The following is a 20200-nucleotide window of genomic DNA, read 5'->3' on the forward strand; positions in this document are numbered from 1 at the left end:
TGGGAAGAATAATTTGCGTGATTGCGGGAATTGAAGGTCCTCTGTGGGGGGGGGGGGCTGTTAATCAAAATGGCAATAATTTCAAAACGAAGCAAGTGATGTTCGTGACGTAATTTATGAAAAGGTCTTGACTTGATCATGTCACTAAAATATTCCTATTGTATTGAAATGCGTGCCACTTTATTATTTAATTATCCCCCTAAACTCGATCCAATCCTTTTTTACACCTTTTTATATTGTCTATAGGTACGAAAAAAAGACTGGGACGGTTTTAGGGTAGTAAAAAGGACGAAAAATTGCCTGCACGGCAATTGGCGGCTACGGTTGAAAAAATGTATTAAACCACCAAAAAATGGCTTCACTCATATACCAAAAAATGACAAACAAAGCAAGCCGTTATAGCCGCCACACAACGTTGTTTTAACGTTCATCGAACTTTATATGAACGGTATAAGGCCATCAGAAGGACGTTGCCAGCTGCAGTAGGGATACAGCAAGAATTTCCGCACGAATAATTTTCGGCTATGTTCTTATATGAAAAATAGAAAAATACAATAAGGGTGTGGTTCATATGTGTTTTTATTGCAATTTATAACTGTAGTTCAGTAGATATGATATTCATGATGTGACAATAGAAAAATTTCGGTTTTTCCTGTTTGAATTTTAAGTTAGACTATTGTACTATTGATTGGTTGCTGTAAAACCTTTTTTTAAGGATGGATGAATTATATTTTGGAAGGATTAGGTTGTTTGAAATAAATTTTATATTTCCGTTTTTTATTTTTTGAAATAAAATTTCGATATTTTACTCTTTCTAATATTTCATACCAATTATGTATTTTTAAACACATCACACATATATTCTTATTGTGATATATCGATTAAAATACGCTAAAAAGGTCGTTTTTCTGAGAAAAAGAACAAAATTAAAAATCTCGGGAAATCCTCATCAAAGAGTATTAATTATCACACTTCTTACGGTAATGGGGACACTTTTGTCATCAAAAGTGAAATATCTTGATACATTTTAAATCAAAGTTGCAGGAATTTTCTTTCTAGCTTCATATACACATCTATAAAATCAATTTAACGAAACATAAAACGGCATAAAAAGATATGGCAGAATTGCGAAGTGCATTATGGATAGTCTTCATCACCCTGGTATCGAATCAAGCAATACTCATAAAAGCTACTGGAAGAATTTTTGAAGGTATTTATGAGTCAACAGCAAGTTCATCAGTTTTTTCTTTCAGAGTACTTTAATCGGATAAATTTTCGCGGGCCTAGAATCACGAAATTATCTGGATTTCTTTTGCGATTTAATGTCTCGGAATTTTCAAAATTTAATTTCAAGATTTTTTACCGAAATCAAAACATTTCGAATAGTATTTGCAACAAAAACACGATTTACTTTGTATATCCTCGTGATTTATGTTCGAATTGCGAAATTTGCAAAAACTCTTAATTTAATAAGGTCATTTGAAAATTATCCCGATGAAAGTAAAATCAGTTAGAAATAAGCTGTCATATCCCTATCTCAGTGAACCCAATCAATGAAAATTAAGAGAAAGATTCTGCAAAGCCTTTTTCAGTAAGAATTACTCTTAAGTGAAGCTTGCCAATATGAATGAGTTCCCAGTATGTGTTCTCACAAGGAAAACTTTTCCAGCCAATTTTCTAGAGCGTTAAGAGAAATCCATTATAAGTCTGTACAAGGCGTCTTGTTACTAAGAATTAAGTCGGTAAGAACACAAACACCCTTGTTGTAAAAATTAATATCCTTTTGGTCTGAAAAATATTTCGATCGATTTTGGAGTGGATTAAATCTACTTTTGTTGGGGTGCAAAATATTGGATTCAAGCCAGTCTGAAAATTTTGAGATTTTTAAAAATTGATGTTTTCATTTTAACCAGCCGATGCAGTGATAGAGAATGGCATGCTCCAACACCGAAAGACAAACATCATTTGCAAAAATCCACAAAACTTCATATCAGTACAAAATGTTCAAATTACAGGTAATTTTAAATAATTCAAGGTTGGCTTTTGGGTCAGGTTTAACAAATCTGGCTTGTTGATTCCTCAATACCCTGAAAATGCATTTTCAATAATCTTATTCCCAGATATAGCTCCAACGTTTGTCAATTATTTAAACTTACAAATTTTTTTCCTATAATAGGCGCCGCGGCACCGGGGGGTCAGTCGGGAAAATACTTTCGCCCGTCGCCCGTTTTTTGTCAGTATTTCATAGCCCTAACACTTTCAAAGTGCAGCCACGGCCCCTGTTTAAGCAACCAGGTTGCTAACAAGGCTCGACAACTCAAATTTGTCAATTTTTGTTCTGGAAGTTCCTCATAAAAACATTGTGTACAACTTTTGAACTATTTTATTATTTCACCACCAAAAATATACTGTCAATTTAAAATAACTATCTATTTGCAGGAACGGCAATAGTAGATTCACCAGGCACCAATGCTGAGCAACCGAATTCACCCATTCCACCATTGAAAGTTGATCAAGCTGCATTACTCAAAGAAATGAAGTATAATATTAACTTTAAGAAGAAAGTCAACGCGGATTTCAAGTTAGAAACTCTACAAGGTGTTGGTAGATCCATCCATGTGAAGATCATCTATCAATGTTTCAATGCGACTGGAGGTATGTTCTAAGATTAGAGAACTAAACACGTGCCTTACACTTTGCCGAAATAAAACCAAATGTTTATCCAATGATTAAATGTCAAATGATTACGTTCAAAATATTCATTAATATCTTCGGACGGGGTTTCCAACAAGTGGGAATGGACAGGATGCTAGGGGACAGGTTTTTTTACCGTCAGTAGTTTTACTGTCCTCGACTTTGTGGTTCAGAACTGCGGGTTATTCCAAATCGCTTCAGTCACTCCACTGTCCTCAAAATGCAAAACATAAACTCGCGTGGTCTTCGTGATGGCGTGATTGGTGTTTTTTCAAGTTCGTGATTACGTGATCTAAGATTTAAAGTTCGAGATTGCGTGATCGGAGGAACCAACGTGATCAACGTGATCGTGATAGAAAGGAAATCTAAATCGCGATAACGTAAGGTGACTGGGGGGGGGGGCTTTTCTATGCAAGTAAATAAAATTTCTTAGATAGCCACTTCAAAATACAGTGGATTTTCATTACCTTGAAACTTCTATAACTCGAATATTTTATTAAATAGAACAAGTTTTAGGTCTCCTCAGTTAACAATGCTTTATAAACCTCTCTATATGACTCGAAACTTCCTTAACTAAAACAAGAAGCCGGAGCGGCATGAAGGTCCAGCTGACGTGACAATAGCCGAATGTCGTTCGTACCGGGTTCCTTAAGTGACGCAAAAAAATTGCCTTCCCATCCTCCACTCTGAGCTTCTATTCTTTGACACTTTTTTTGTATTGCTAAGTTTAGAAAGTTTTTGATGCATTTCCCGAAATTTCGAAACTTTTGTGGCTGATGGGAGTCGAACCCACCATATCAAAGTAACTATGATTAGAACGCCAGCGCCTTAACCACTCGATCATCGAGTCACAACTGCATTAAGGAGTTCAAAGTTGCTTAAAAACATGATATTTACTCCAAACTCTACCCGGGGGCTAAAACCCTAACCAGGGGTTAACTCCCATCTCAAACCCTAGCCCTAACCCTACCTGAAACAACCCTTTAATCTAACCGGGAAATTTGACTCTACTACCAATTCAATCCAAAACATAGGTCAAACATCGCGCGGGTAGGCGGGCCAAAAATTCTAGATCGGCGGTTGGTTTAGCCTGGACTTGTTAATCTATTGCGCGCACGGGCCCGACAAAGACAAAATCTTTTCGATCAGTTGCTTTTTAAAGGTCCATTCTGCTGCGCGCTGGACCAACAAATTGCTTTTTCCCCGTGCGTGTTCGAGTTGTGATTTTCCCACTAAAACCATCCCTCGTAATGGACACGATAGGGTCTCCTACCTATTGAAGGTATCGACAAAAATCTTCCTCGGGAGTGAAATCTTCAGAAATTTGATTTTATTTTCTAAAAGTTTACTCTTAGGTTCCAAATAAACGGGGGGGGGGGGGGGGGTTCGATAAACGGGGGGGGGTTGGAAAATTTCAGATTTTAATAAACGGGGGAGACCTAATTGCCGGGGGGGGTGGAAATTTACTTCTGAAACCCAAAAATAAGGTAAAAATAGGCTAAAACTACGCTATTTAAAGCAAAATAAGGGACCTTCTCTTTGACGCTGAAAATATTTTTCTAACGGGGGGGTCCTATAGGTCCGGGGGTGGTTGAAAATTTTCGAAAAATTAACAAGCGGGGGGGCCCGTTTATTTGGAACCTAAGAGTAGTGATTTAAGTTAAGTCCCCAACCATTAAAGAGGGCAATTTCTTTACCTTATTGGTATTCGGCCCTTTTTCATCATTTTAGCGACCGTAGTGCAGTGGTAGCGCATCCGGCTACGGTGCTCAAAGACGTGGGTCTACTCCTCGGCCGGGCCATACGCAAGACTTTGTACTTAAATACAATAATGGTACTTGGTGCTTCTCTGCTTGATGCTCAGCAATTAAGAGAAAGACCAAGGTGGAGCAGTCCAGGGTGAAAGAGTGGGTAGATAGGCTATTGAAAGAGGAGTCTTCGGGTCGCCTCTGACTGCGATCGCAGACTTACATACAGTTGACGCTCTCTTATTCGACGTTCTACTATTCGATACGCTCCATTATTCGATAATATTGATAGTCATAGCCAACAAGAAACACTCATAAACGACGCTCTACTATTCGATACACTCCCTTATTCGATGGAAACTCGATTCCCCTTGAAAATAAGCGTCAACTATAATTTCAACTATATTTCATCTCCACTATTACCATATTACTATATGAGATGACTTTTACATTGCTTCCCTTACAGGTAGTCAAGCACAATGTGAGGAAGAAAAATTCGAAACTTTCTTACAAGGGGTCTATCAAGAAGGATGTCAATGTATGACTGTCCCCTCAAACGAAGATGATTGGAACAAAGAGATTTGCTCAGGTTTGGAAATATCCTGCTTACTTCCGCAGTAGTGGATGTAAGGGGGATGCAAAATTCACGACGAAAAGTGTTTCTTTTTTACGTGTACTGTACATGTACGTGCAAAGTTTAAGTGTAGGGAAATATTGAGCTTTCAAAGTTTTCTCTCCGGTGGCACTAAAGAAAAATTGATTTAATTTTTAAACTAAACTAGACATTTAGAGTCTACTACAATCTCCTTTTCCTATTTAGGTGCTGAATATTTTGGCTGTTCAAATGCATCTTTACAACAAGAAGCTATACGGGTCAACCTGACCACTTTTTTATCTCCCAAAGTTTGCATTCGTGTCTGTCAAACAATGGGTTACGCTGAAGCCGTAATTGGCGGAGATAATGGGTGTTATTGTCAAAACTCAGGCTTGGAACTCGAGAGATCATACGTCTCTGAAGAAAAATGTTTTAGTGCTTGTAGATACGAACCGGACTTTAGTTGTGGGAACAGTTCCTACAAGCATTTATATACAACAGGTACATAAATTATTCCTTTTAACACATAACGTCGGTTGAACGTTGTCTTAAGGTTCATCTTCAAACATCAGATGGACGTTGAAAAACGCTATGTACCTGTAGGAATTCCAGAAGCTATCTTTTATACCAAAACACCCATATATATGCCACTAGTTTCATAGTTTCATAGTTTCATATTAACATGAAAATAGGCATAATACCTAATACGTTAATATTTGGGATAAAGGTTGAACCAATTAATAGGGTGCTCTTTTCGAGACACACATATGTCAAAAATTTTGTTTTATTACACCCCTGTCCCACAGCCCCAGTGGAACTTTTTTCCGCGGTAGGGATAAAAATTCCTATTGAAATCCCAATTGGGAATGGTTCTGGAGTACAATTTTTAAACATTGAATTTCGAGTGGGGATGAAATCATAGTCAATTTCCCAATGGGGCTGAAATTCCAAGGTATATTCATCTCGCCGGAGACGTAATTTTTACCAAATTTTCCAGTGGGGCCGAGGTTCCAGCGGGTCTGTGACACAGGGGTGTTTTATTAGTAAACAGCTGACATTCTGTTTGAATTATAGTAGTAGTAAAAATAGTAAAATAGTAAAAAAATCTGATTGTCAGGTATGATGGGACCATTGGAATCATCAGATGGACTTTGTTCAAAGAGCGCATGCGTCAATGGAACATATTGCGTTCGAATGTTCGATACAGAATTTTGTGTTTGCAATCAAACATCAAGTGCAAAGCCTGAAGAGTGTTATGGTAAGAAATTATTTACGCACGTAATAGTATGAGACAACATGAGATGTCGACAGTTTTCAAAAAGCTTCTATCAAGAAGGGTTAATTTCATCACATAGACTATATGCTATAGTCTAAGACAAATCACTATCTAAGAAATAAGCTCAAAGCCGAAGAAAATTTGCCAACGGGTTTTTTGCCGAAAAGAGTTTACAATCGGAAGAGTTTGCCAGTCTTCGAAACTCTCCCACCGATTTTTTCTCCGTATACTGCTATAACGCCATACCGCCATATTTTTCCGCCTTTACTATCACTGTAACGGACGATAAGCTGAGATGAAAAATTTTGTGCATAGAAATTCGAGCTCGCAACCAATGACGCTATACTATTGTTTCGCAAAAGTTGGCAAAGAGTTGGCCGTCTAAGGTCAAACATAGACAGCCCACTTTGTGCCCACTTTATGCCAACTCTAGCAATTAGAATAGGTAGGGCTAAAAGTGGGCCGACTAAACCAGAGCTAACATCGTCTATTCATCACCGTGATCTCAGACATGAAAGCAAGTCCCCTCTTCTTTAAGGTTGAAAATAGGGAAGTAAGTTGGGATTAACAAAATATGAAATGTTTTCCAATGGAAATTTAGTTAGTCTTAGACCTATTTTTCCAGTGGAAAGGGAGTTTCATCGGAGCTGTGATGAAGGAATGTTCGAAAAATCATTAATCCATATAATGGAACTTATGAAGGAAAATATAGTAAACTTTTCTCCTTGCGACCTTCAGGTTGCTTAAATGGATGGACAGCTATCATTGGACAACCAAATTGTTACTTCATCACCGATCTGCAACCTCTCCTCAAGTACCAACTACAGCAATACTGTCAATCGATTTACGGGCGGGTCGCAGTACCTCATGATTTTCAAGCTGTTACTCAATTCATGCGTCTCATATTGAAAAATTTTGTGGAGAATCGTTCACATCATCAAATTGAAGCAGATATTAAAGAGATAATTAAAAATGGAGACGACTTTTTAGCGAGAGGTTTTCCACTTTGTGAAAGACCCAAAAGTAAGTGTTTGCAAGTAAAGTATCAGCAAGGGACCTTGCGTCTTTATATTCTACACCTTTTAGCTTACAAAGGGTCCTTAAATTCAACACAAAAAGGGAAAATTATCAAAAGGCCCCAGGGGGGGGGGTCACTCATATGGTCTGACCCACGGCATGTGCCGCCCTTAAGAGTAGGTTTTTCGAGATCCTCAAAATGCACGGGTGTACTTTTGATATTTTATTTATTTTCCAATTTATTTATTGTTGGTCTGCCATAGTAATAATAAAATACTAATTAATACCAACCGTAGAGAATAAACTAATTATATAATGAAGAATATAAGATAAAAATTTTTTTTTTATATACATATTTTACAAAGACAAATATTTGTGAGGCTTATTTCTTTCAGTGAGGATTTAAAAGTTTCGATAGAGGATTCAAGCTTGATTTTTTCAGGGATCTGATTCCAAAGCAGGCTTCCTCGAAATAAGAAAGATTGAGTTCCGTAACGTTGTGAATTAGCCTTAGGTATAGACATTAAAACTTTGTTTCGGAAGTTGAATTTTATAGATTGATAGAGCGCACTACAAGGGTCTTATTTCAGCTAGATATACTGTAATAGTGTGTTTTGGGAATTTTTACTGAATTCTACTGAAAATAAGTCTGACAGTTAAAATCTGATGTATCTTTATAGTTTTGACTCATACCCAATCTTATTTGTTTTGCACATTGTGTCGACATTACTGGCTCATTTTCAGGTGGCTTCAGCAAAATAAGATATGAAATCAAAGCACACTGTAAGAGTCAGAAACATTCGGTAAAATGCACTGTAAGATACCTTTTCACTACTCAAGAGCTGCACTGTAAGGGTCCGATTTCGAAAGCCGTTTTTTTAGCTGCACATGCCGTCGTTAAGAAATCGAGTGCCCCCCCTCCCCGGGCAAAAGGCTCAGTCAGTCAATTATTTGGTCGTATAGTTTCTTAAGATTCCCTTTGATTTCTACGATTTGTTCGTTATAGGTTCAACGTTACTAGTTCAATCTGGGCCTCAATTTTTACGTGATTCAAATAATTTCTCACGGTGTCAAGGTTGTATGTAAAATTATGACTTATTGTGTTCGACTTTCGCCTACGTCATTAGAGAAAAAAGGAAAAAGTTTTAATGAAAACTAGACTTTTCGTCGGAGATTAGTAACAAAAATATACGAATAAACCACAAAACGAACGCGTTATCCTCGTGGGACTAATCCATGTGGATAAGAATTTCTTGTTAACTAACAGTTTAACTAAAAGACATAAAAGGAAATTTTGGGAATTAGTCTCAAAAAGCTTCTTTTCCTAGAAAAAGAGAAACGAAAGCACGGGGAGGGGTGGTTTATTCCTGATCTTACCTATCAATTCCTAGTAACCTCCTTTTAACCCGGGGGGGGGGGAGCTTAGGAAAAAATGGGTGTTGAGTATGTGCGGACGGTAAAGGTCGTTTTTTCACCTTTCAAAGTCTCTTTAAGGGTCGGAAAAATCAGAAAGTTTTAAATTAGCCTATTAAGGGTCGGAAAATTCACAATGTTTAGGAATTTTTTGGTTTCGAGAGAAAAAATTGTAAAAAAGTCTCTCTAAGGATAGGATTTGTTTTTAAAATATAAGCAAATTTTTCAAAAAAGTCTCCCTAAGGGTCACCTTTTCGGCAAAAATCAGTCTCTCTAAGGGTCGGTTTTTGGAGGTCCTGTCCGATCCGGACATACCCCTCATTCGCCAACCCTAGTACCCCCCCCCCGTAATTCACTAATAGTGAGCTTTTTTATCTATTCTTTTGGGTGGTAAAGACGTGCCAAAAAACGGTTTGGAAAACCCAAAGTTGACCCGCAAAAGTTGATTTACAGTCAGCCAGGATCTAACCAATTGAAAGCCTAGCTGTTTCATCCACCGTAGAAAAAACATCATAGATAAACTGGATGTTTGAATTTCTCCATAGCTGAAGTTACTGGTAGATACCCGTGGACTAAATGGCCTAAAGGCACTTATGGTTTGCCAATGTCCCGCACAGGCTGCCCTGTACAAAACCATTTCGAATGGAGAGCAGGTTCATATGTACAGAATACAGAGAACGATAGCAACGCAAACGAAGCATCACATGACCTTCATCTCCATGGCAATGTAAATAAAGGTAGTGAGATCTTTCGATTTGTTGATCTAAATATTCTTTAGGTTAATAAGTAAAAACATGACAGATTACCTGGCGTGTATCCAAAGCTTTATCTTAATTTTACTGATGAACGTAATAGTGAACGACGACCAAACCGAAAAAAAACGCACAAACTAGGTTTGATGAAGGATATACATTTTTGACGGGGGTGTATCATTATCGTGGAAAAATCTAGTAAAAAAAGTAAATTCTTTATTTTAATGTTCAGTTTCACGGAATAAATATTCGATACATCTAAAGCCTGGGGAACTGCAGCGTAGACTAAAAATAATTATATACACTGCTTCATATCTTTACATTTATCCATTCCATAGGCAACATCACAAGTCATTATTGCATCAAGACGGATCCAGTAGGAAATACGTCCTGGCCTGATGGGCGGTATTGTATCTACCGTAAAGGCGGTAAATGTCCGGATAATATGGTGTCTAGTGCGATCTTTTGGGATGATGAAGATACAAACAATAGAAATAAAGGTACTTAAGAGTTGAGAAAGTATCGTTTGTAAACTTTTTGGAGAATATCTTATTGGCCAAAACTTAGTCGACCTTAATTTTAGTCAGTCTTAATTATTAGTCGGCCCTAATTTTAGTCACCTTGTCAAAATTTAGTCACTAAGGGCAGCCTAATAATTAAGACCGACTAAAAATTATATATTCGTAAATTCTTTGTTAAAGCAAAACCAATATGAAAAATGGGTTAAGGAAAGCTAAATTATAAACTTTTAATTGGCCCAAATTTTTAGTCGGCCCAAATTTTAGTCACCAAGCCCAAATTTAGTCACTAAGTTTTGGCCGATAAGGTAAGCAGAAAAAAAGAAGTGAATTTTGACTGGGTGAATTTTTTCTTTTACATAAAATAGGTGTAATGAGGAAATATCAGTGCTGTTATTTTTGAAAATAACAGAAAACTTAAATTCGGGGGAAAGCTTGGTGAGAACCTTTTTGGAAATTTTTAACAGGCTCGCTAAATTCTCCAAGATAAATTTTCATCAAAGAATTTAGCGGATGGTATAAAACAAAAAGTCCCCAGAAGGCAAAATCTTTAGCTTAAAAAAGCTCGTCTAGAACAAGAGCAATAAACATATTCCCACTTTCAACGTGTGCATATTCTAACAATTTCATCCAACATCCAATCTAAAATTATATTTCTCCTCAGCGGACGGCGTGCATCCAGACGGTATGTTCAAAGCAGACACCATCATTCAATTTTGTTGCATGGATAGACCGTTGAATAAGAAGGGAATCGTTTTACCCAGAGATCAACCTTTCCATCTATTTCCATTCAAAGGACCACAGTGTCAACATGTCATAGGTTTGTTTTAAAGTAAACCCTTAGATTTCGAGGGACGCGATAAAAATTTTAAAGTCCAATAGTTTTGACAATAGCTCTTTTACACTTAGTTTAAAGGGATTTAAGCCGAATGCTTTTATTAAAGGTATAAAATAGATTTTAAATGGTACCCAAAAATGCGCTCATATAATTCTCAAGGCAATAAGCTTTTATGTCATTTCGAAATTATACTGACTAACAATCTGAAATTAACAACCTTTACACCTCATTTTTCTCACTTGTAATTCCCTTTAAGTTTGTCTGAGACCACTCCGGGTAACTTAATGCATGTCCCAGAATTGCATTAATTTTTCCGCCCCAGTTCCACTCCCTAAACCATAACAAACTATACATTTTTGGAAGCATATTTGTATGTAGAATACTGTATTCGGTGTAACTTAAAAATTTTTTCAGTATAATTAGAGATCTTAAGAAAACCTGATTATGTCATGATTGATGACGTCATAAAAACAAAAAGTTGAATATCTCGAGAAATATAAATAAAAACTTTATGAAATTTGAACCAGTGATAAAGTACATTGGGATGTTTCAAAAAGTTTTGAAAATATTTCCCAAAATTAATGACGTCAGCAGAAATGGCAAGAATTCAAATTTTTGCGATAAAATGCTGACATCAGCAAATTTTCAAATTTTTGGAAAAAAATTCTCCTCCTCTTGATGAGTTCTACTATATATTGGACCAAATTTCATAAAGTTTCGAGTATTAGTTCTTGAGATATTCAACATTTTAAAATTATGACGTCATGAATAATGACAATCACGTTTTCTTAAAAAAACTCAAATTCTGCTGAGAAAAAAATTAAGGGCTCTGACCATAGTGAATTTTTCATAATTGCTGTGTTTAAAATGTGTTTTCTGGACTGATGTAATCAACAAAACTATGACATGTTATACATTTTCTGTTATGTTAGACAAACTTATCCTGAATCTGAAAATTCAAAAATTGCATTGAAAAAATTTGAAGAAGAAGAAAAGAAAGACTTTTGCGAGGAAGAGTATTTCAACTTTGAAGAGCTTAGTTTCGGCGAAGAAAAAACATTTTGAAAAAATTTTCGCAGTAGATGGTGTATCTTTTACCGAACAATAAAATTTTTGCGGAAAATTTTTGTAAATGCTTCTTTGTCTCCAAATCTTCAAAATAGTGGTTTTTCATCAATTTTTATCTGGATTTTGCTTAAAAAAAACAGTCATAACTTTTGATACATCGTTTTAGAAAAATTTTCCGCAAAATTTAAAATAGTTCAACTCTTTGCGGACAGTGTAAAGAAATTTTGAAACAAAAAAGTTAATTACCCATTAAAACTAAGCACTTTTTGTAAAAGAGGGTGATGCAACATATTTATTAACATCTTTTTAAAGTTCATAACGTCATTTTTGCAATTAAATTCTTAATTACTCTTAAGGGATACGATTAAAAAGCAATTTATAAAGGCAATTCTTTGTTAAAAGTCTTAAGAAACCTGAAATATAACTTCTATGTTCAAATACCAAAATCAATTTTTGGACTATGGTCAGAGCCCTTAAGTTACACCGACTACGGTATTCTACATCTAAATATGCTTCCAAAAATGTATAATTTGTTATGGTTTAGGGACTGGAACTGGGGCGGAAAAATTAATGCAATTCTGAGACATGCATTAAGTTACCCGAGCATGGAACTCCACTAAATTCATTAATCTGAACTACAAAATTTTACCAAATGGCTGTGTACAAAATCAATCCCTAACTTCCCAAAACCCTAATCTTATTAAGTCCATTGGTAACCAAACAACCTTAAAAATAAATCTAACGTGATGAGATGGACGTCCTTTCTGTTCTTCTAACCAGGTTAGAAAAATAGATTTTCTTCCTTTCTAGGAACAAAGTCGAGATTAGAGTACGTACAATACGACTTGGAGAATGACGATGAATGGGTGGCAGGAGAAACAGCTTTTGAAGAGCCATCTGCTTATGGTGAAATCACCAAGGACAAGAAGCATCTTAAACTGTATCATTGCTACTATGAACCAAGTAAGAATAAATTAAACATTTTCACCAAGTCGTTTTATCAAGACTATCTTCATTAGATTAGATCATGAAATCTGACGTGATTTTTCGAAAATCTTTGTGATTTTCAATCTTTACCACTTTGATTCTCTTGCAAATCCATAAAATTAAATCCTCCCTCACCGCTATCAAAGGAAAAGAATTAAAATCCGTATCCAAACAAATTTTTCAGTACCAAGCTGTGGAGTACCAACATTCGGTTCGAACAGTATCGATTACAACCAGAGTGAATTCAATGTGGGTCACAAACTTAACTACGCTTGTCCACGTGGTTTTTCAAATGCAGGGGATTCGAATGATGTATGTTTGGTGGAAGAAATGTGGTCCAGTCTGGAAGGTGCTAACTGTGAAGGTAGTCAAATTGTGATAATAGACCTATCAACCTGGAGCCTGGGCTCGAGTTTACCTGGAAGGATGACGTCAAAAAGTCGTTGGATTTTCATTATAGAACAAAAATTTTGACGTCAAATCCTTGTAAATTCATCACCTAACCTCCTCAAAAGCCGATCGCACCGTTAAGGGTTGATAGGTGTAAAGACTAAACTTAAAGGCAACCCGTTTCTTTGGCAATGAACTCTCCTCCCTACTGGTGAAAATCACTGAAAACTGAAATTGAATAAAATTTAAAATCCAAGTCATTTAAAACAACAGATTTCCCATTCCATGTTTTTTTCATCGCTGACCAAAGAATTCTCACCAAGTCGTTTTTTATACAGGGGTGTGTCTAAAGGTAAAATTCGTATGATAACACATTGTAGTATTCTCCATCAGTTTTATAATCCCAGTTTTCAGAATCTGATATTTCCGACAGCACGCAGTGTCAATTCAAGATATATGACCTTAAAAGCATATTGGGTAATTTCAAAATAAAACCTTTACACCCCTGTGGGCGACAGGTTTTTTTGTATATTTTTTTATTTGGAAATCCTGAGAAATTTTGAAAAAGGTTTTGGAAATTACAGGATTTTCCTAATTATTTGGTCATCCTTATCAGAAAATCCAGTTTTTCAAAAGTAAATTGTTACGGAAAATCCATGTCGTCCACAGGGAGTAACGACTATAACTGCCCCATTGTTGGGGCAATAGCTCAAAATAGCTAACACCTTCACTCTTTATCCTTTTTTTAAATCGAAGATATCAACGAATGCGTCAGTAAAAACCAGGTCACTCGTCACCAATGCCACCGCAAAGCAAACTGTTACAACACACCTGGTTCTTATCGATGCAAATGTAATCCTGGTTGGCAAGGCAACGGAAGAAACTGTTATTGTAAGTAAAATGGTTGTTGCAGCCACTGTTTTGGAACCTCAAGATTGTAAATGACCATCAGTGGTCATCAACACTGTACTAACATTTAGCCAATTTAAGGAGGTCCTCCAGCGTACCTTCAATTCATGCAATTTTTATTCGCAATCCACGCGATTTCTGTTCACGCAAAATTTTCCAATTCACGGATTCACGCAGTCTTTTTTTAATTTTCACTCATTCACGAAAGTGAAAAAGCCCATTCACACAAACCACTGGGGGCATAAAGGAAGGCTTCAGTTTGAACCTTTCGGCCTATTTGTTAAGGATACAATATGCAAAATCTTTCTATAAAGTTTTGGGTTATTTTGGTATTTTTGGCAAAGTTCAAAACGTATTCAAGTAACGAAACCTATTGCTTTTGTAGTTGCTTAACCTTTACTAAAGATTTCAGTCTTCGTTTGAAATACAATCTACAGCTTGTTTCAAACACAAAATATCGCATAATATTTTCCTACAAATATATATTTTCAGTCACAAATTGTACGCGACCAAAGCCTATAGCGAATGGTGAATTGAGATTCTCCAGTGACAGCAGAACATTCTTACTGAACGATCAAGTATCTTTGAAATGCTATCCTGAATATCTCCTCATCGGTAATAATGTCAGTGTTTGCCAGGGTGAAGGAACATGGAGTCAACTTGGTTCATGTCAATGTAAGTCACCTTTACAGTTAACTATATTGGGCTATTCCAGAAATAGTCTTTACCCCCTATGTTGAGGAGGTGTGACGTCCAGGGTGGTCTGGAAATAAAATAATCCAGGGTGGTCCGTTTTTTTGAATGAAAAAATCCAGTATAAAATAAGGACAAAAATCAAGAGTATGGTAAAAAAAGTTGAGAGAAAAAAATCCAAGAGGGTCCTGAAAAATCGGAAAAAAATCCAGGGAGTCACCTTTGAAAGAAAGACCTCCTCAACATAGGGGATAAAATTTTGACTTGGAATAGCCCATTCCGGCTCATTTGAGAGAAGATTCTGTTAATCATTGTAAACTGTATCTATACGCTATCAAAGTGAGCTTTTTAACACCCCCTTCTCACCCGGTAGGATTTTCTCAGCTAGTGGGGGTAATAGTAACGGACTGAAACTCGATGGGGGTTGATATTCCCATATTTTTCCGTGGCCGGGGGTTTAAATTCTTTTATTTTCAAGTCAGGAAATCCAGTGGGGATGGGAGAAATAGCATAATATTTTGCAGCGAGGATTGGTTTATTTCATTATTTTCAGTGGCAATAAAAATGGGAGGATAATTTTCCACCAGGGACGATACTTTGGCAAATTTTTCCAGTGGAAAGTATTCCCAGTGGGTCTGTGAGAAGGGGGTGTTTTTTACAATCTCAATTTCAATATTTTTACAATCGCTTTACGTATTCTACAAGGGCCCAAATCACTCCTATCGCAATATCACCAAAAGTTCTTTCTGGTACACGCTGTATTGAAAGAGAAATTTTCTCGTATAAATAAGATATCTACCTTCCCTTGTTGTTTTCCCTTTTCACAGCGAGAGGACGATGCCAGTGGAATATGTATAGATGTAACAAAACAAGTCATGGTGGTGCTTATTGTTATTGTATACACACAGCAGGTATTAAGTACTTAATTTCTTCATCAAACTTCCCGTTTCATATCAGACACATATTTCATATCAGGACAGCGCCTGCCTATTGTGAGTGTAAACTTTTAGATTGGGGTCGTAGACTGAATCCCGGTTTATTTCATAAAAAATGACCAAAATAAGTATGAAATATTTAATAGTTTTCAAAATAAAGATTAAGACCTTTTTATATCTTTCGGATTTTTCTTTCTCGAGATTAAATAAAACCGCATTCTATTGGCTCATTTAAGATTTCCGTCAAATTAAGAATAGTTTTCATTTGTTTTCAAATGTTAGATGAAACAGCAAAAGTGTAACGAAGTTTAAAGCATTCCTGTGTATCATGTAGTATATAACTTTATAGTCAAGATTGTGGGGGTGGCTATTATATATGTTTGAGAAGTGTTTGTTAAAATTTTTTGATAGTATTTATATGATTTTTTCTGATAAAGAAAACAATGCTGAACTTCTATCCTTATCGTCATAAAGGGCCATCTACACCAGGGAAAGCAGTTTCTGATGACATCGATCGATGGAATGTTACAATCATTGGAATTACGTCAGCTCTGGTTTTCTTGATCATCATCGTTTGTGTTGGAATTATTGCATTGTTCTGCACCAAATATCGATCACGCAAACGACAAGACTCACAAAACACTGCAGAATCCAGGTACAAAACAATTCATGGCTAGCCAGCTCCTGGCCATCGTGCAGCGTTTCTATTGCCTATGGTCGGTTTTAAATAGGCCAGTTTCTCTAGCGGCTTTTTTACCAAAAATCGTGCGGAGCTCACTTTGCAGAAGCCCTTGGAATAATTGTTTTTTTTGTGCAAAATGATTAAATCCAATGCCACAGTGGTGCACCGCCAGGAAAATTAGCATTATCGTAATTAACGCTAGAAAATAGAGAAAAAAAAACAATGAGCTAAGAATTGGTTTACCATTTCCTGTGTTGTTTTGAGATAAAAAAAGACTTAAAATAAAAACGTGTTGATTTACCCTAGTTCAAACTCTACGATATAAAAAATCATTATGGAAAGTAATTGCAAGGATATCGACCTCTGGTACTAAATTTATGACAAATGCAGCAATCGAGTTTAAGCTTACTGCAAGGTTGATAATCCCAGGAAACTTCAAACGAGATTATTTTTATGATTCTCATGCACCATTGCAATGTCATCTGGAATTACCTCACGGACCCAATATCGGATGGTTGTAAGTGATGTAAAGTCAGTCAAGACGTCAATTTCAACCAATCAGCTGTTGGGTACCTGGAAGACATTGCGATGGTGTATATCATGAATTCGCGTCTGATTATTGATTCCAATTACTTTTATAGCATTTACGCTGACATTAACGAGCTGCAATTAAACTTGAAGTACAACAACCAACGCTCATATTCGGCCAACAGTACTCACACCATCGGCTCCACATGTAGTGGTTCCGCATTAAACAATGCTTATGAACCTACTCGTTTGGCTCCAAGATCTTCATTGAGATCAACATCATCATCAGGTGAACCTTCGTTTCATCCTTAAACAAGTTTTTTTTTATGGTCATGACATTCAAAGGAACGTCCATTAATCGTCCAAACAATGTCGAAACGATGTTTTTGCTTGTACTCTGCTACAGAGGAAAGCAAAAATATCAATTTGAAATCTGCAGATTCTTACACCCCCTTCTCACAGACCCGGTAGGATTTTTTTCAGCTAGTGGGGATATAAATACGGACTTAAACTCGATGGGGATTGATATTCACAATTTTTTATGGCTGGGGATTTCAATTCTTTTGTTTTCAAGTCAGAAAATTTAGTGGGGATGGGAAAAATAGTAAGTATTTTGCAGCGAGGATTGGTATTTTTTATTCTTTTCAGTGGAGCCAAAAATTGGGGGATAATTTTCCACCGGGATGATATTTTGGCCAATTGGGAAGGGGTCTCAGTGGGTTTGTGAGTATTTTACACGTGTTAAGTATTGAATCATAGCAACCATTATATATTGTGGTTTTATTGATCCTAAGGCTTTAAGGTCTCCGTGATAAACATACGTTTAACGTTAAATTCCTCAAAATATTAACCCTCTTCTCATTCCCTTATTAGTTGCTAGTTCGTTATTTGCTGGTCCAGATCATCCTCAATTTCGTCGACGAAGTGACTTCGGAAGCTCAAGTATTACTTCACAAGAACTACCAGGACAAATGACACAATTTAAATTGAACTCCTTAACAAATAACATGGTAGGTTGATTAATTAGTCGCGAAAAATTAGTTACGAAAAATCAAAGAAATTCCTCCGCGAAAACTCCTCCTGGTGGTCGGTAGCAAAACGTTAATAAGCCAACCCAAGCGTTTTGTGTGATAGTGTTATCAGGGCCTCTTTTCTTGCCTGATGAAGTGGTTCGAATATTTTTGGCATGGTGACACGATTTAGATTTCGTGATGTGAGGAAGGGCAAAAATAATTTTAGGCATATAATGCGTGTTTTGGACTATTGACCTTAAAACGAGAATAAATTTTATGATTTGCTTTTAGCGCCGAATGAGTCGTACAAGTCAGCGTAGTAACCAACATTGCACGTCACTATGGTACACTAATCCAACTTTGAGCGGATCTCTTGAAAACATCACTGAATCATCGACACCAATATGCGGATCACCTCTAATGGAAGAAAATCCGTATATAGATATTTTTCCCGATTTGGTGAATCAAGAACCTGGTTCGGAAGATGACGAGGATGATGAAACCGAAGATGATACCGATGATATGAATCATTACCGAAAGTTCCCGAGAAATACTCAGCGATCAAAAACACAATATCAAAGACGAAATCGTAGTGCGACGGTAATGCATAATACGCAGTTAACAGATCAAAAGTTGAACATTGACAGGTTGTATGATAAAACACTTAATCGCCAGCGCTCTCGATCTTTACCAGAATGTAAAATAAAAGAGAACATTGAAAAAAACTTAAGTTTTAGTCCTGAACTACCACCTTTCCAACCAAAGACATGTAGCAAGAAAAAACAAAGACTTTTTCCACGTATATCCTTTAAGATCAAGCTCAGAACTAGATCAAAAACAACTTCTTCACAGGAATGTAGAAAATGCTCATTCCCTGGGACAGTTGGATGTCATTTGAAAATCAGTAATATATCAAACACAACTTCTGCTCCAAATATCAATGGACGTTTCCGAGCAGAGACGTTACCGTATTGAAAGTTTTTATACGTAAGCAACAGGAATCAGTTGGTTGATTTAAACCAATTTCGTAGAGTTAAACCCGATGGTATACTATTTCGGAAAGTTCCCTAATGTACATAAAAAGTTCGAAAGAAAACATAACATTGGACCTCATGAGATATTTTTGGCTGAAAAAAACACGTAGTTGTTGGACACGACCACGTACTCATATATAAACTGAATCTGTGTGCAAATTTGCGTGTCATAAATGACCCAAGTAAACCCCACTGGGAAATTATTGCCAATTATTGGGGGGGGTACACTAAAAACTCGTCATCGCGAAATTTGTAGTTAAAAACGGAATTGGATGGAAGAGTCCTTTTAAAACTGTCCCTTATTTCTAAGTTAAAAATAGTGGATCTCTACTCTACAAGGACGCCGAGTTTCAGGTTCCCTCCAAGGCAAGGATAGGAGGTTTATATCTTTCAATTAGAATGACCTGATTTGATTTTTTATTTTGAAATGATTTTCAAATTGTTGTAAAATATGAGATGATGTGTAAGTGCATTCTTTGCTTTGTATATAAGAGGACTTGATATGTTAATGACATGAAACAGAAAAATATCGTCTCTCCAAAGCCTGTAAAGACATCTGGGTGAACTCTATACGGATAAAAAAAGCAAAACAGTCGCAAGCAAGCAGGTAAAAACTCTTGTCTCACAGCCCCGGTGAACTTTATCTCACGGCGGGGATAAAGTTTTCTATTGAAAACCCAATGGGGTCAAAAGTTTTATTGTTCCAAGGTTAAAATATCCAGTGGGGATGGTTTTTGAGTACAATTTTTAAGCATTGAATATTTTGAACGTGGATGAAATCAAAGTCAATTCTTCAGTGGAGAAGAAATTGTAGGGTATTCTTCCCACCGGGGACCAGATTTTGGCTGAATTTTCCACTGGGGCTGGGGTTCCAGTGGATCTGTGACATAGAGGCGTAGGTAAAGTTACAATTAATCTTTGAGGCAAGAATTTTGAAAGAAATTTTTAAATTCTTCAATGAAAAATATAAAGAATATTTACAAATCTCGTTTTGAATTTACAAAAAAAAAAAAATGAAAGCTAACAAAAATATTTTATCGAGATGATAAAAAAATGCTGAAATTTCGAATTTGAAAATAATGGTGTGATATTTACAATTTACATAGTGAC

General features: G+C 36.4%; 1 protein-coding gene across 1 annotated transcript; it reads left to right on the plus strand.

The window, feature by feature from the left end:
• The first annotated feature begins 1063 nt into the window (after positions 1-1063).
• On the plus strand, positions 1064-19607 carry LOC136806815 (uncharacterized). The gene is made up of 19 exons (XM_067063395.1): positions 1064-1210; positions 1914-2015; positions 2440-2655; positions 4909-5031; positions 5263-5538; positions 6155-6295; positions 7052-7336; positions 9289-9480; positions 9834-9995; positions 10678-10833; positions 12730-12882; positions 13091-13270; positions 14053-14187; positions 14698-14880; positions 15726-15809; positions 16308-16488; positions 17157-17332; positions 17917-18053; positions 18348-19607. The coding sequence occupies exons 1-19, from the start codon at positions 1117-1119 to the stop codon at positions 19029-19031; spliced, it is 3660 nt and encodes a 1219-aa protein (XP_066919496.1). The 5' UTR covers positions 1064-1116; the 3' UTR covers positions 19032-19607.
• The last annotated feature ends 593 nt before the right edge of the window (positions 19608-20200 follow it).

This window comes from Clytia hemisphaerica, unplaced genomic scaffold, assembly GCF_902728285.1.
Source record: "Clytia hemisphaerica strain Z4C2 unplaced genomic scaffold, Clytia hemisphaerica genome assembly, whole genome shotgun sequence".
Lineage (NCBI taxonomy): Eukaryota > Metazoa > Cnidaria > Hydrozoa > Leptothecata > Clytiidae > Clytia > Clytia hemisphaerica.

Excerpts from the sequence above, each read along its gene's own strand:
- LOC136806815 (XM_067063395.1), top strand. The coding sequence starts at position 1,117 with ATGGCAGAATTGCGAAGTGCATTATGGATAGTCTTCATCACCCTGGTA. Across the intron at positions 9,996-10,677 it reads TACAAACAATAGAAATAAAG|CGGACGGCGTGCATCCAGAC; the intron begins GTACTTAAGAGT and ends ATTTCTCCTCAG. Across the intron at positions 12,883-13,090 it reads TCATTGCTACTATGAACCAA|TACCAAGCTGTGGAGTACCA; the intron begins GTAAGAATAAAT and ends CAAATTTTTCAG.